The sequence below is a fragment of the Chelon labrosus genome (genome assembly GCF_963514085.1).
Source record: "Chelon labrosus genome assembly, chromosome: 10".
NCBI classification, from domain to species: Eukaryota; Metazoa; Chordata; class Actinopteri; order Mugiliformes; family Mugilidae; genus Chelon; species Chelon labrosus.
In genome coordinates this window covers 18,057,119-18,073,322 of record NC_140360.1, presented here as the reverse complement: position 1 = coordinate 18,073,322, position 16,204 = coordinate 18,057,119, and the positions used below count along the sequence as shown (strand labels likewise).

Below are 16,204 nucleotides of genomic sequence, written 5' to 3'. Positions count from 1 at the left end.
GGCCGTCTAGATATCTGTGGTGGAAGAAGAATTATCAAGAAAATGTATCACAAGTGTCCTCTGTGACTGATATAAATTGCTTTATTATGTTGTTAATGCATTACTGCAGAAGCACCTACTTCCTGTATAGTAGTTTAGGCAGTTTAGGCCTCCTAACTTAAGGTTCAGGTTACTTCAGTGGATCACAACGTGAAACTGAGGAAAATAAGCAATGAGGTAAAAAAAAAAAAAGTTCTGCTTTTTTTTTTTTCTTTTTCTATGGAAATTGCTGCATCATTGTTCCTCAGGTGACCACAAATAATTATTTAGACGAATACCCAGAAGGGAAATCACTTGGTAGAGCTCGTATATCTCTGAAAAAACAAGGTCAACCAAAAAGGCAGAGAACCACTTTAACATAAATATGTTAATATATGTAATATGTTGTACTTCATAAGCTTAAAATGAAGCTGATTATAAAATGCAGAGAAAGTATTTAGAAACAGGAAGGTGTACACAGGTGTAATTAAATTAAATGTAATTAAATGTGAGTAAATGCACTTAATATCCAACTTGTAATTTTAACCGCTAATTATAATAAATTGTGGCCTTTAAGTTATTACATCATCAGGGTAAATGTATGAGCGTATTGCAAAGCCATGACGCTGTGTCAGCACAATTCCCTCCAGACAAAGAAAGACTCTGGAAGAACGGGATGCTTTCTCCTCTAAGCATTAAACTAATGTGATTTGACAAAACACAACCTCCAGACATGGTGCACCAATCTATTATGGGAGCGCTTCAATTTGTTTGAGGACGTCTGCCAAGAGGGCTATTTGCCTCTCTCCATTATGTCCTTCAGTTCTAATCTGGGAATAAAAAGACAATAATTGTTAGTATCTGATGTTCCTACAGCGCGAGGCCACGCCTTTATCCATGAAGGTGCTAGAAAAATATTTGTCATTGCCATTAGTGTTTTTTAGAAATTGTGTGACATGTGTTCTGTATAAATTCTGAGATGCACTCATGCGGCTCAAATGGTTATGTAACAGTGTGTAGCTTAACTCTACCACCAGAAGGCGACAGAAAACCCTGTTGTGTTTTCATAAGCAATGCAAAGTTGTTGGTATCATTCTGTTTTTGATTTGAAATGATTCATTAATTGACAGGAGAACAATCTACAGTTATTAACTTAATGAATTGCTTTCCGTCATTTTTTGAACAAGGTCTCCCTGTCTCCATCTTCTCTCGTCATATATCGCTGCAACCTCAATAACTTTGGATCTTTGACCTCTGTTTGAGAATGAGACAGTCAAGGCTGTCATCTTGTCATGCCATTTTGGCATTTCATACACTAAAGCATTTATTGATTCACTCAAAAATAATTTCCTCAATGCTATGCTATGCTATGCTATGCTATGCTATGCTATGTCAACTTTACTCTCTCCTTCATTAAGGGATGGATGTGCTCCTCTTCCTCTGCAGCAGATGGCCAGTGCAGCTTCCCCCTAGAGGGCACAAGTTGTTCACGTCGTGCAGCAGCCTGGCAGACAGCTGGGAGGAGTCTAGACGGAAGCTCCTCAGCTGGAGCTTCAGGAGCCTACCATCGCTCCGAGTCCTTCAGGGACTTTCACTATCACCAGGCCAGGTCAGTCTGTTCGTTACCGGGAGAAAAAAAAAAAAAAAAAACCGTCACCACCATCTGGAAGTCTGACATAAGCATCATGCTGAACACATTTTATCTGTGGGAGATGTTTGCTGATAATTCGCTGAAACAAACAAAATTATCCTGCTGTACGAATGTTTACAGTTTCCAAGACAAATAACAGATGTGACAGCCTAATACGCCGTCATCACTCTCCAGTATATGAGACTTTCTGGCAAAGTTATGCTTGCATTGTAACACAGAAGGGCCTCTGCAGACATGTCGATTACTCATGGTTGCTCTGTAGGCAGAAAAAGAAGCAGCGCTGACAGCTGTTGGCAGTTTACTAAGTTCTAACCAGTCCATCATTTGATGAATGAGAAGAAGGCCTCATATAATTACTGAGTTTACATAAATACTTGTAAGCATATCTGATGTTTGGCTGTGTGGGTGTTGTTAAGAGGTCAAAGAACAGATAATAGTAAAGACCTATTGCTAAGAACATTTGTACATTGGATGTTTACTGTGTAATCTGCGTTAGTGACGGGTAAGGTTTTTTTGTTTAGTACTCACCCTAATGTGAGCAAGACTCCGTGTAGGCAGGGGATGGCTTGTGGACTACACAGTCCTTCAGGGTGAGCCAGGACACGTTGCTACAAGAGCGATATGCAGCCATATTGGATCTGAGTGCATCAGTGCATTCACACCAGTTAACACCAGGTTATAGTATATGTGACTTTGAGACGTCACAAGCCAATCATGATTTAATGCAGCTTACATGAATGTACATCTCTGGATATGAATGACATTAACACGGTCAGTTCCAATTTTCTGTGGAAAAACTAAATCAGCTCAGGTGCACTAGCTGTATACTTCAAGTGTACTATATTTTTACAACTCGAAACATGTCTGGAGGGTTTTTTTAAGGTTTCAGGATGACTTCACATGATAATAGTAATACTAATATTCTGTACAAATATTAGAACAATGGTAATTATACTAGCAACAACAATAGAAATCTAAACACCTGCTGGGACGATCTAAATAAAGAATAACTCATATCACAATGGAGTTCTCACAGAAACATAAAGTTATAAAATAACTCACTGCACAGTATTAACAGTGCAAATGTGACACTGGCAAACACAGCAATGCATTAAGTGCTAGTAGGGCATACATGGTCATGACTGCGTTACTGATAATTATTGGCAGTGGGTAATCAAGCAGCTAAAAAATACATTTCTAGTCAAGCAGTACAATCAGTCAATCACAAGCCAAATCACTGTACTTGAGAGTGTATACATCTACTGTAGACTGAAAAGACTTTCACCATAGAACCCCTGAAAACAAAATGTGAATGGCTGCGTAAACAACAATCAAAAATATAGACTGAACTCAGTCTTGGTGTTGTCTGAACAGATTTGATTGACAGCAATTAAACACCCGCAGTCAGATTCTGATTGGAAGGCTTTCAGAGTGAAGTCTCGGTTTATTTATTCGGAGAACAGACTTGCAAAGGACTCCCTTAAGCTGCGGATGGTGTCGGCATTCGCTGGGTCTTCACTGTCGGGGCGGAGAAAGGACGCATTTCTCATTCCAAAGGCATCCCTCAGAGACTGGGATTTGCTGGAAGACAAGAGAATCGTGACTTTTCATGTGCAGAGTGAGTCAGTGCAAGTGAACTCACACGAGAGTTGAATACACTCTGTTTGATTAGTTCAGAAAGCTAGGATCTTTGCTATTGCGTCGGCAACTGACGCTGTTCATTCTTACTTTAGCTGTGGAAGTCCCTGCGGTTTCCCCCCAGTTTCCTGCCCCTCCAGCTGCTCTCGTTCATGCTCCACCGTTGTCTGCAGACTGGTAGCTGTGTTTTCTCGACGTGTTTGAGACTGACCCTGGTTCTCGGGATGCAGAGAAGTGTTAAAATTACACTGGACCTGCAGCCTTTCTGGTGTTAAAATATCTTGGTGCACAGACTGAAATATCTGTGCTGCAGGGCTGAGATTTGGGCTTTCATCCTTTGCAGGAGATTTGATGGTCGGTTTTGGAGCAGGCCTTAGTGAAAGTGATCCTTGGGGTTCCACTGGGCCCCCTGATATCAGCACAAGAAATATTTTATGATATTCAGGCATCATGGCTATGAAGACAGACTGATGAATGAAAGTTTAAAATGTGATGTTAGTATGTTAATATGTGTATGTTCTGTTTTCAAATATAGTATCTGATATTCTTGACATATAAGACAAAGACCACAAAATAAAGGCACGAGCAAAGCGGGGGGAGAGGAGAGGGGGTACATTATCACAATACAGTAACTTCTACTTCAAAACAGATATTTCTTCATGCATTGGAACCAATGCAATGATAGCTGTGCAGTGTGTGTGGCCAGCAGTTGAACATCTGTCTACTGTAAAGTCTATAATAAGTGTTTCCTTAACAGATTACTCAAACATTACGCATATGAGGACACAGACCAAGCATATATTGCAAAGGAAGCTTTATTGCCAGTGACAGAGGGAAATATCCAGAGAGGAATTTGTTTCCATAGTATTATACTGTATTCTGCTCTTGATTTAAACAGCTCAACACCAGTTTTAAACGTACCACGGCCCTTAATAGTTACAGTCCACCAGGTCTGAAGACATAGGTTTCACCTCAGCACAATAAACATGCCCAGTTATAATTTCTCAAATGTTTAATCACGACCACCAACAACCAAGGCCTAACCATGCTGCTATAACACTGGGGTACCCGCGCATGTTCTTCCCTTGGAAATCAATGTCATGGCATATTTCCTATTAAACAGAACAACACGTCCATAAAGCCTCAGGCATGGCTTGCACAAGGATACGCTCACAGATACAAATGGCACTTCATATAACTTGGAAAAGAACTGCACACAGAGCTTGCTGGACACACTTTATACTATAGTAACGAACAAATTGTTGGAAAACGGTACAGATTTCTTTTTACAGTTGATTTGGTTGCTTTTTAGCTGTTTCACCATTTAGGGTATTAGATATATGAAATGGCCTCCACAAAAGCCAGCGGACAACAACCAGTTTGTGACATTTGTGTAAAAAAAAAAAAAGAAAGAAAGAAAAAATTGCTTTGAAATGTTTTAAAACAATTCAACGTGTGGATGAATATAGCTTTTAGAACTAACTCGATGGAAGATCTGATTTCAAACTAAGCACATTATTGATGTAAGGAATTAAAGGAAACGCGATTTGTATTGCACTTTCTATCAAATCACAGGTATCTTAGTAGTGGCAGCAACACAGGCACAGCACTACTACAACAGTAGTCCACACTAAACCTCAGAGCACATGCATTGTTGTCATGGCAACACCTCCATGAGAGTGCGAGAGCCACAGGGGGGAATTTTATGTCTGGCATTTCGTAGCAGATCGTACATTACACAGCGTTTCGTAATCAGAAATGTCTGCTTGCACACAACTGAAAGCAAAAAGGACGACGACGATTTGAATGCAGCAGCAGCAGCTCAGCTCTGATTTACAACAGGCACGCTGAAATCATCCTGGAGCGCTGCTGTCTGATAAAATTGCACACTCCGTGCGACAAACTGCAGGGTGAGCAGTCTCCTCACTGGTATTTACATTGTGTGGTAACTTGAGTGCAAAGGCTGATTGAAATTAAATATATTCTTTGGTTTAAAATTATACAAATATATTGAAGTTGTGTGCGCAGACGCCTGCGCAGCATCCTACGTAATATAATCTTTAATAAATCTAATTTTAATTCTTCTTATTCTTAAATCGCTCTAAATAATCTCTTTTTCTGATGACACGGTGACATTGTTGTGGATGGAAGAAATGCACTTAAAGAAAGGCAAAAATACTGAATGTCTCTATTGTACGTATGTGTGTATCTGTAACTTATATATGCATTTCTTATGACAGATTCACAATGCATGAATCACAGGGAACACAGCTTAGATAAAGACAGCGATGTAACAGCGGCGTTACATGAACATCCCACTTGATCGGACACTTATAACTGGCTTGCACCTGCCTTTGTATCAATCATGCAAAACAAAAATAAATATCTATTAGTGTAAGTACGAAAATAATCACCACTACAGTCATACACACCCACTTACCGTATACATATTGAGATATACACAAACTTCAAACTGTACGATCGCCCACAGTTTGAACAATATCTAAAGGTACACACCAAAAGAACAAAAAAAATAATAATAATACGGGGGTTGGGGGCAAATAAAAAAATTCATAGCTGGGTCAAACAGGTTGCACAGAGCAGCACTGAACTCAGTGTAGGCACGGTCTGCTTTTTACATCATCAACAACAGCCCCAAAGGAAGAAAACCACAGCTACTGAAACATATGTGACCTATACAAGCACACAAATCAACAGGTCAACGAGTAGACAGTACATTTTGACACTGCATAGAGTTAAAAAAACACAGTCCAGGCCAGCGCTCAGCTGTACCAAGCTCACATCACCAAGATCTGATTCTAGCTATCAGCATCCACACTCAACGTCTGCGCTTGTGTTCGGCTAAGGTACTTTATCGTTATCTAGACTCTGAGACTTCCCCTCTCATCCCGCGTTACTCAGTTGGCCTGGACTGGTTTTGGACCCACTGCAACGCCATTACAGTCGAGAATGTACTGCAGACAACCTTGAGGTGGACGACCAGCACCGTTCTTAGTGGGTTCACCAGTGAGCTCTCCCTTCTGGCCAGCTCCCTAAAAAGAAATAAAAAACATCATCATGCGTCAAATCAGCCTTGAATCAAAGTCATGCATCAACAACTGTGATCCTTTTTTATTCCTAAGGTCTAAAAACACATGCTATATTTACATAAGCAATGATAGTAAACTAACACAACCAATCTATAGCAATCTCTGTGTATTGCTGTACCTGTGTCGGCTGTATGGTGGTGGGTCTCTGTGGAGCGTTAGCTTCCTTCTCTGCTGACTGGTTCATCTTTGCCAGCACCATGTCAGCGATGAGCTGCCGGTCCTCGGCCTGGTGTTCCCCCACCAAGGGCATGGCAGAACCAGCCACCTGTGGCACATGGAAGTTGTTTATATCAGAGAAATTGTGTAAGTAAAGCTCGTCTTAATGTTACAGTATAGTTGAGCGCTTTGCCATTTGAGGTCACACGCTGCTGAATGGGTAAATCAGGTAAATCTTTCCGTATTTCACGTAATATAGAGTTTGTAATTTTGTGTCTGTGGTGACATTTCCACACTGGGTAGCGGGCAGCAGCTGAAGAAGGTAGCGCAACTGTAGCAACAGACTGGACAAATACTAGAACGGCTGAGCCTATAGTGGAGAATAGAGAGTTACGAATGTATCTATGGGTTTATGAATTCACCACCTCTGGTGCTCAGGAAGAATGAAATGGAACCTAGGAAGCATCCGACAAAACGTTTCTGATGCTCCAGATTAGAAAGAAAAACCTGTCGTTCAGAGGAGAGACAATAGTCCAAACATAAAAGCATTCATTGGAGAGGACGACTGAAAGAAGAGAATGGATTGTAGATTGTCGGCGTATGCCGGACACGTGCGTCTACAGTCATTGCTAGAATTAAGAGACTCATTCTGCACTTTAGCTTTGGTACAAAAGCTGTCACAATCATTCTGACTCATATCCTGAAGAAATACAGTATATGTTTATGTTATGTTATCAACTTTGACTCCTGGAGCTTTCAAACCTGGTAATCCAAGACTCCTACCTCTGTGATGTAATCTTTGCCATCTTTTCCGTGAATAGCTTTAACTGCACAAATATCCAGACCCCCGAAAATCTCGGAGCAGGTGTCCACCCACAGCTTGTACCTAAACAGACAATCAACGCATGACTCATGAACCAGCAGCAGCACAATGAGACACCACCATCTGATTATCACTTGTCTCCACTGCGGCAGAACATGCTATTATACTGTACATGGCATACAGTGAACAGGTCAGCACATGTAAGAGATTATTCTTAAAGACTGAGTACATTTGCTATTGAAAAATGAATCTCTGTGTTTGTATAAGGTTCTTATGTAACTCTCACCTGTCGGTCATGGCCACTTGCTCTAGCATGGCTGAGCCTGTGTTGGTCTTCCAGTTGCCAGATATAGACGTTCTCCTGATGACAAAAAACAAGTTCAGTTTTGTTTCTTGTTTAATTATTAGATTAAGTAGCAGCGGTGTAGTTGTACATACATGTAGGCTTTGTAGTCATTGCCAATCTTCTGGATCCTGATGTCGTACTTGGAGTCGATGAGAGGCTCTGTGGTGGTGTAGGTCTGGGTAAGAGCCACGACACTGGCTATGTCCTGGAACTTGCTGTGGTTGTCCACCTTCACCTGTACACACACACACGCACATACAAAAACAGATATGTGATGATACTGAAAACAGTAAAATACAGTAAATTAATACATATAACTTGAGACAGGAAACAGCTCTATACCTTTCCAATACCGGAGTGGGCATGTCCAATCTTCACAACAACGGGAAATGATGGCATGCTTACCTAAAGTGAGAAAGTATAGTTTGTGTCACTGTCTTAGATTGTCCTCAGTGGCAAACTTGCAGTTCAATGTCAGAAAGGCATTCTGAATTTTTCTCTCATTGCAGAAAAAAATGGTGTGGTGATGCGGGTCTCACCATCTCCTTATAGTTTGGGTAAAAGGTTTGCTCGATCAAGGGGAACTTCTCAGCACCCAGCTTCCTATACGTGTTGATAAGCTGGGCAAACTGCACACACATGAAGGCAAATCATTTGTACAGACAAAAATCCAGTGAGCTAAAAGATAAAATGCAATCCCAAAACCCAGTAAAGATCATTATTGTTGTTCTCTCTTTGTTCTACAATGAAGCACTCCCTCAGTGCCAAGTGCCTACCACCCACGGCTTGTCACACAGGTTGTAGATGGACTCGAGGGAGTTGATGCTCGGGACACCGCCATACTGCAGACCAATGATCATGTTGCGAAAATCTTCATTCTGGGTCATACTGAAGGCATGCTGACGGATGAGGATGAAGTCCGGCTTGAATGACCTGGAAAAATAAAATTGCAGCAAAGGTGTGACAAAAACAAACCAGAAAAAAAATGACAGACTGCATTTAATAAAAGCTGTTAGCAGTGCGGGGGCATGCATCTTGATGTGTGCATCTCACCTGACAACCTTGGTGCCATTTCTGAGAACCTGCATGTTGACGTTGCAAGTTCCGTTGGCGTGAGCCACGACGTTGATCTCGTTGAATTCAGCCTGAGAATTTGAACGATATACGAGGACAGAGTATTTACAACTCTCTTCTCTGTTTTGCATAAGCACTTGAAATGGATATGACTGGATGAAACGTACCTGTTCCACTTTGATGTCATAATCCCCAAGTACTTTCTTTCCCCGGAATAATTTGGCCCTAGGTAAAAAGAATGAATGAATGTTAATGCAAAAGCAGAATAAATAACAGAGATACAGAACATCCTAAAAATGGAAATTCCCAGTTGATTAACGATCACAGTGTAAATCTAGCAATCTAGCAACCTCAGAAATGAATTACTGTTGCATATAAACCACTTTGGTGAATGCACGAATAATACAGAACAAATGTTTCCATTTGAGCTCCTCCAACTGCTGATAAACAGCATTTCTCACACCTTTCCCTCTCAGCCTGGTGCTAAAACATAGCCACACTTTAAAAAAAAATAAGTTTAAAGACAAGTCTTGCACAGAACACACAGATACGGTGAAGCGTTTTGGGCAACTTATGGGTTTAATTACATGACAATATAGTGATGTAAAATTCCTCGTGGAAATTTTCAGAAAATGGCCGCGCCTCTCTGTCGTGACATGTGACTCAGCACTTATAAAAAGAAGACAGATAGCATTGTTTCTGACTTGACTACAAATGCCACACACAGATCCTTCTTCACCTGCTGAAGAGGAACCCTTCCCACCGCAGTTAAGATTAAGACAGGATCAGTGACCCAAAACCACACAGGGATGGAAACTGCAGAAGCCACATGGTGATTGTCAGAGTTCGATTTCTTTGGCTATCTTTCCTGTACCGATGTGCAGGGACTGACCCTGACAACATAAGATTTGACAGCTGAAACTACTGTAGTAAATCAATATTAAGAGGAGCTCAGTAAAGAACCCCTTTCCTTCTGTTTCCTCAAGTTGCCATGGAGAACGTTACATTTTGTTTTTACTTTCCACTGCTCCACGTTTCACACTAGCCGTCATCTACTGCAGTGCAACAGTTTTATATTATGATCAGTTCATCCGGATCAAATTTGTAGAACACCCATATTCCAGTATGGCTTTATAAATATATTTTGAAGTTCTCACTTCCTCCTAGTTTGTGTCGTTTTCTCGTCACACACCCCGCGTCTTAAATGAGAAGGCAGAGCTGAATAATTCATTCACAATCTAATTAGAGCACTGGGGATCTGTTTGGCTGTGCAGGAAAACACAAATTAAAATGTGAATAACCTACTCTGCACTGTGATGAATGCTCTTTGCCAGTACACAAATATAATAGAAACCGGAGATGAGACACCAAGACGGTGAGCCTCTGATTTCATTTTGCACATTCAAATATCAATCCTTGTTAACACGCGGGGCGAGATTATAGCACTGTGCGATTGATCCACGCTTTTATCACTCTGCAGAGGACAGCTCAGTTCTGCATACAGAGTATAAGTCACACGTTGAAAGAGGACAGGACCTTTCAGTGCGCTGCATTAATATGCATCAGTAGTTAATAGTCACCTCACAGCAACCAGCTGCTCTGGTTAAAACCAATACGAATTCTGTGTTAAGTTGAGCTTTGATGTCATGTATTAGTTATGCTTGTGCTTCTGCCCTAGTCTACTAGCCTTAAAATTAGACTTAGTCACTGGGCTTTGTGCCCTGTGGCTGCTTTGTAAGAAGGATCGTAGATGTTTACTAGGATCATTCATTTGTAAGAATCAATAGGAGCATTATTGACTTGAATTAAATATAAGAAACCAAATAAAAAAATCATCTCAACTTTGAAATAGTAAGTCAATACAAACAATGACAAATTAAGGAATGTCACTGATGCTAGCAGGCTGCACAGTCAAAGTCTTTCCAAATTACATATCACTGAGATGATTCACCCGAGAGCCTGGTAAGCGGGAGTCCTTGTTGAATTTCAATGTCTCATTACTCTGGCTCCACAACATTAGTTCTCACATGTGAGTAATATTTGAATGCGATTAAGTTTACAGCGCAGAGGATCTTTTTCCTGATGTCTGTTAAAACTGTTGATTTTTGTGAATCAGAACATTTTGGTGATTCGTTAAAAAGGAGTCACAGTCTTTCTACTTTAAACTGAACTACATTAGAGAGAGGATAAGGAAACAGTGCATCTCAGCCTACATTAGTCTGATAAATACGACAGTGCACCATCTGCTCCGCCTGTCATAAGAGTAATTTATAGCATGGTGTTCCTGGAACAAAATAAACCTCTGTGGATGAGTGACAGCCTCATCTAACAAAGCAGATGAAACGTACGTAAAGTAAGTAAAACGCTGGCTGAATGACAGAATGCCTCTGTATCTTTGGTGAATCTAGCAATCAGGCATAACATTATGACTACCTTCCTGATATTGTGTAAGTCTCCTTTGTGCATCTGAAATAGTTGTGACTCATCAGAGAATGGACATGGGCCTTCTGAGGGTGTCCTGTGGTGTCTGGCAACAGAATGTTGTTAGTGGGGGAACTTGGGTCCTATGGGTTGAGGGGAGGGGCCTCTGTGGATCATCCTACAGATACTTGATCAGTTTGGGATCTAGTGAATTTGGAGGCCAGGTCAACACCTTGTGCTGTTCTTCATGTTTTTTATTTGTTTCCCAGCAGAACACTGAATTGTCACCAGATGATCAGTGTTATTCACTTCTCCTGTCATAATGTTGTGGCAGATCGGCGTATTCTGCTTCACACAACTTGTTAAGTCCCTGTGCATCCATAACAATATCTTACATTTTTCTTTACATTGCAAATGTTGTGCTATCCCTATCCTGTATTGTTAAGTACTGTTATGTATTGTAAAGTACTTCCTTGGGGCAAACTACACATAATTTCCCTTCCACAATAATACATCTGAAACGGGAGGGATTTATAGCGCACATATTAATCATTTGATTTTTTTATTTTTTATTATTGGATGCAATAAACAGATTGTGATGAGCTTTCTGCCAGATGCAATTAGTTTGAAGAACTTTCCAGATTTTGCTCCTGTTGGCCCAGGCCTCATCAATCTGGCTTTTATTAGAGGCAGCAGGCGGAGACAGGTTCGGACACTGCCTGTCACGCTGTGAGATGGAGCGCATAAACAATACCTCAGAATCAACAACATTAGAGAGAAAAATTGGTACTCACCGAAACCCGCATAAAGATAAAGAGACATTTCATCTTCTTCTATCTTGCCAACACCTATATTGTCCTCTCACTGTGAGTGCCAAATGCAATAAATCATGTATAACTTCCACCAATACTTTTCTTTCCAAATCCCTTTCAATCCTTATATGTTTTACTGTCCAAACAGTCACCGTTTCAAACAATAGCGCTATGTAAGCCATACACCAGAGGCAGACCAACACTACACTTTGTACACCAAATCTGACTTGCACTGCCATAGTGACTTACAACCAGTGGGTGAGAGGTCTCATAGAAGCAACCAGATGAAACCAAACATAGTGAACAAACATGTGTGACCTCCCCCTCGGTGAATTTGAGCAGCCATAAAAAATAGATGCGGCACTCAGACAGAGGAAGCCCTTTCAGTGAGATATTCCTGAGAGGCTGGGCACAATGTAGACACAAGAAACAAGACTACAGAGGTTATGAACACTTCAGACTATTACAGTTCCAAATACAGTGCAATTTTTATCAAATGTATTGGAATTCATATCACATCTTGTTAAAAAATGGGTGAGCAGAGTGCAGAACATCACCTTACTGCCAGCTCAACCTGCTCACCATTATTTATTAGAATGACCTTTGAAAAATGACATGGTTTTAGTTTAATGTATGAAATAGTCTTTCTCTGCCAGATCTGTGGAGCAGCTTCATTGTATTTGGCACATCGGACAATAATCCTTATTCTTCAACAAGCAACTTCCTTTCCACTGGCTGCCATCCATCGCCCTGATGAGAGTCTGATTTTATTAGCAATGATCAGACTTTCTGTTGGATAAAAGGCCAGTCCCGTGTGGATAAACACACAGGAACGGTGGCCATTTTGCCATCGCCTCTACGTGGTACACATCACTGACGACATATTGATATACGTGAGTGCCACATTACGCCCTGCATCACCAAATGGTAGATCTGTCAGCTATTTGCCATCTAGTCGTTACACAGATAGTTGACAGTTAAGAAATCCATATACAATAAAAGAGATTTGTTTGTTTGGATTTGGTATAAGTGGAGGATGCTTGAATCTTCAGGTGGCATCTGATAATGTCTCTGAAAACCATAAAGGATGCTCTGGTGTACACATCGCTGTGGAAAATATGCCAGCTTTGCAAATAAATGTTCATCCTGAGGAGATACTGTTACCACACTCTACTATTAAACAGGATGAGTCTCTATACAACATCATTTCCTTCTGAATCCAGTGTCGACCCATGCAGAGTGATTTTAGTTTTCAACACAGTAGACTGACAAGAATGCTTGTTTTAAGCTACCTATAAGTAACATCCCCCAGGACACTGATTGGCAGTGTCCCGGCTTAAATGCCTTAAGGTAGGCTCTTAACGCTGATGACACCGATGGCCCTTTCCTGCCAGCATGACTGAGGAACATATCTATGGAGATGAGGTTGTAAATTTTCCCTTCTCAGTTGTATTATCGTTTACAGTGGAATGAAAGCTAATGCACCATGGGTTGTCGTTTCTTACATTAATGTTTATCTATGTCAGTGCAAGGCATGCCATGTGATCTGCAATCAGTGAGCAGGGGGAAACCCCATTGATGGAGGGAAAGCACTGCAGTATTTAGACTACATCCACAGAAATAATGTGCATTTCCTAATTCTGCACAACTGGTAGAACACTTATTTCTGAAAATGGACAAAGGCAGAGGTCATACTGTGGATAATTCTGTAATTTGAAAAAAAAAAAAAATATCCAGGTGTATAACAAAATAAAATACATCAGAAAAGCATTCACTGCAACACAGAAAGGACAGAAGACCATAAAACCGTCCATCTTGGCGTTATGTCATTACTGCTGAGAATCAATGGACCATATTTCCTTAAGTACTGGCTGCCTCTATTGTGACACTGGCGTGCTGTACCATCAAACCACAGCAGCAGTGCTCATTCATATCTGCAGGGTGCTGGCTACAGATGCTCTTTCAGTGGTACTTTAACCATTACCTAACGGCTACATTCAAAGGAATCATGAGGTGAAAAGCAACATTAAGGATTATGCAAAAAACCAATTCATAGTATATAAATGACTCAAGATGATCTATTTAAGACTTAGTAGAGCAACATATTGTCTTACCACTCCTGTTGTGGATCATCAATGACCAGGAGAATCTTAAACTTCTTTGGTGTCGTGACTTGGGTCTGCTCCACTAACCCTGCTGAGGCAGCTGTCTGCTTAACAACGTTGGTGATGGAACTAAAGAAACCCGCTCCTGTCGACTGAGATTGCTGAGGTTTCCGCTCTGGAGCGGGGGAAGTGGCTGGAGGAGGTGTTGGCCCAGCTGTAGGAGACTTGGCAGGTGAGGTGGAAGCAGGTGGAGGAGGCTGAGCAGGGTCAGGCCTCTGAAGGTCTGTCATGTAGCCATTGGGCAGGTTGGAGATGAACGTGCTGTCCGAGAGACGCCGACGCAAATAATTCATGGCTGCAGCTGGCAGAGAGCAGAAGAGTCAACAAGCAACAAGGGTGTGGAAATGTATTCTGCAGAGGAGTCCCTGTTGTCAGTGTCCAACTGATAATGGCTGAGCTTTCTATGCAAACTCCCAGCGACTATATTCCCTCCCAGTTTAGCGGAGCATCCTCAAAGCTCCCCCTCAGTGGCAGTGACGCTACACTCTCCTGCAACCAATCCCCTTAGCTTGTGCTCTCCTCCAGCATTGCAAATGATGCTCCGCCTGTGCCTCCCCTTCTTCCTCTCGTCCTCTACTCTCCTCTCTCTCTCTCACTGGCATGCCTGACTTCTCTACCCCTCCCCCATTTTCTACTGCCTCAGAGGCGTCATCCTTTTTTTGAAAAACAGCATGGAAAATAGAGGGGTTTCCAGTGGAAGTGCAAGAGGGTATACTGTATAGTGCTGCATCCCAATAGCCCTACTCCTGCTGCTCTTGTTCATCAGGTTTCTCCACCCTCTAGACATGCACAGCATTTCTGTGTGTGTAAAATGCAGCCCTGACATCTAAAATGGCTGTTAGGACTAGTGGGCACTATTGAATGAGAGGAAAACGTCAGCAGCCGTCCCTTGAGACCCAAATGCATGCAATAAACCCTCTCTCTTAATTGTTCTTTTCAATAGCTACTGATTTTACTTCTTAAAATTTCCTCCAAGATTCATTAAATCTCACAGATTTATTAGACCTAATTGACCAGCACTTATCCATCATGAGACTCACAGTTCATTACGTGCAATTATCAGACACATTTCCTGCTGGACTCATAAAATCTAAACGCACAAGGACACAGCTTTCAATATTTCTCTGTACTAAAGTGTTTGCTAATTAAGATTAATTTCATTGGAAAAAAGCAAACATCTCAATAACATCATTACCAATTAAACAAAACAACTGTGTGACAAAATTAACAATTGCCACTGCTGCTCTTACTCACTTGAATTGGTCTGTAAAGAAGGAAGTAAAGCTGTGTGATGAAAGTTACCTCCAACGCAGCAAAAGGCCAGGAAACAGATCAATAAACCAATAAGGTGTGATGCAGAGAGAGGTCAAGGGGTGACACAGTCTGAATATGATAGATGCAAAGATAAGTGAAAAATAATCCAAGAATTTATACATATTTTTACTGAAGCAAAACGATCTTTATCCCTCAGAATGATTTTTTTTCTACCAAACAATAATAAAGCTAAATAATTTCACTAGTTGTCTGCGAGTGATTAACAAGTGATTCTGTGCTCACAGGTACAGACAGACCCCCTTCATTACTATATCTTTATAATGGGTAGTTAGATATAGTACTGCAAATATGACGCTAGGCTACTTTCACAAAAAGACTGCAACCTATAGTGCATACAACTACACTGCAAATTTTACACAGCATAAAACACATGCAGTATAGTAGTAGCTAGTAGATATTTAAATATATAGCCAATGTTTTGAAACACTTCCTGGATATATGGAATTGACATATAATATAACGTCTCTACAAAATATACTTTTAGAAGATGAATGTTTCCTTTTTCAAATGTCCAATGTACTGAACCTAATGCTGCACACAAATGAAGATGGAGCTTCTGTTCTGAGGACGTTAATAGAATTTAAAAATAAATTAATAATTGAACCAGTTATAATAATAATTGTCCTGGTATAGCAACCTCAGCTCTAAATATAGA

General features: G+C 40.9%; 1 protein-coding gene across 2 annotated transcripts; it reads right to left on the bottom strand.

The window, feature by feature from the left end:
- Positions 1–6,225: 6,225 nt before the first annotated feature.
- Positions 6,226–15,338, bottom strand: syn2a (synapsin IIa; the record flags this gene model as incomplete). Of its 2 annotated transcripts, none has more annotated exons than XM_084553473.1 (11): positions 14,164–15,338; positions 8,984–9,041; positions 8,796–8,887; positions 8,519–8,675; positions 8,282–8,371; positions 8,085–8,147; positions 7,835–7,977; positions 7,683–7,757; positions 7,357–7,459; positions 6,536–6,682; positions 6,226–6,360 (listed from the first exon to the last, which is right to left on the bottom strand). In XM_084553473.1, the coding sequence occupies exons 1-11, from the start codon at positions 14,505–14,507 to the stop codon at positions 6,226–6,228; spliced, it is 1,407 nt and encodes a 468-aa protein (XP_084409599.1). In that variant the 5' UTR covers positions 14,508–15,338. The 2 variants fall into 2 exon arrangements, with proteins under 2 accessions (XP_084409599.1, XP_084409600.1); XM_084553474.1 differs by having other exon boundaries at positions 6,542–6,682.
- Between the last annotated feature and the right edge of the window lie 866 nt (positions 15,339–16,204).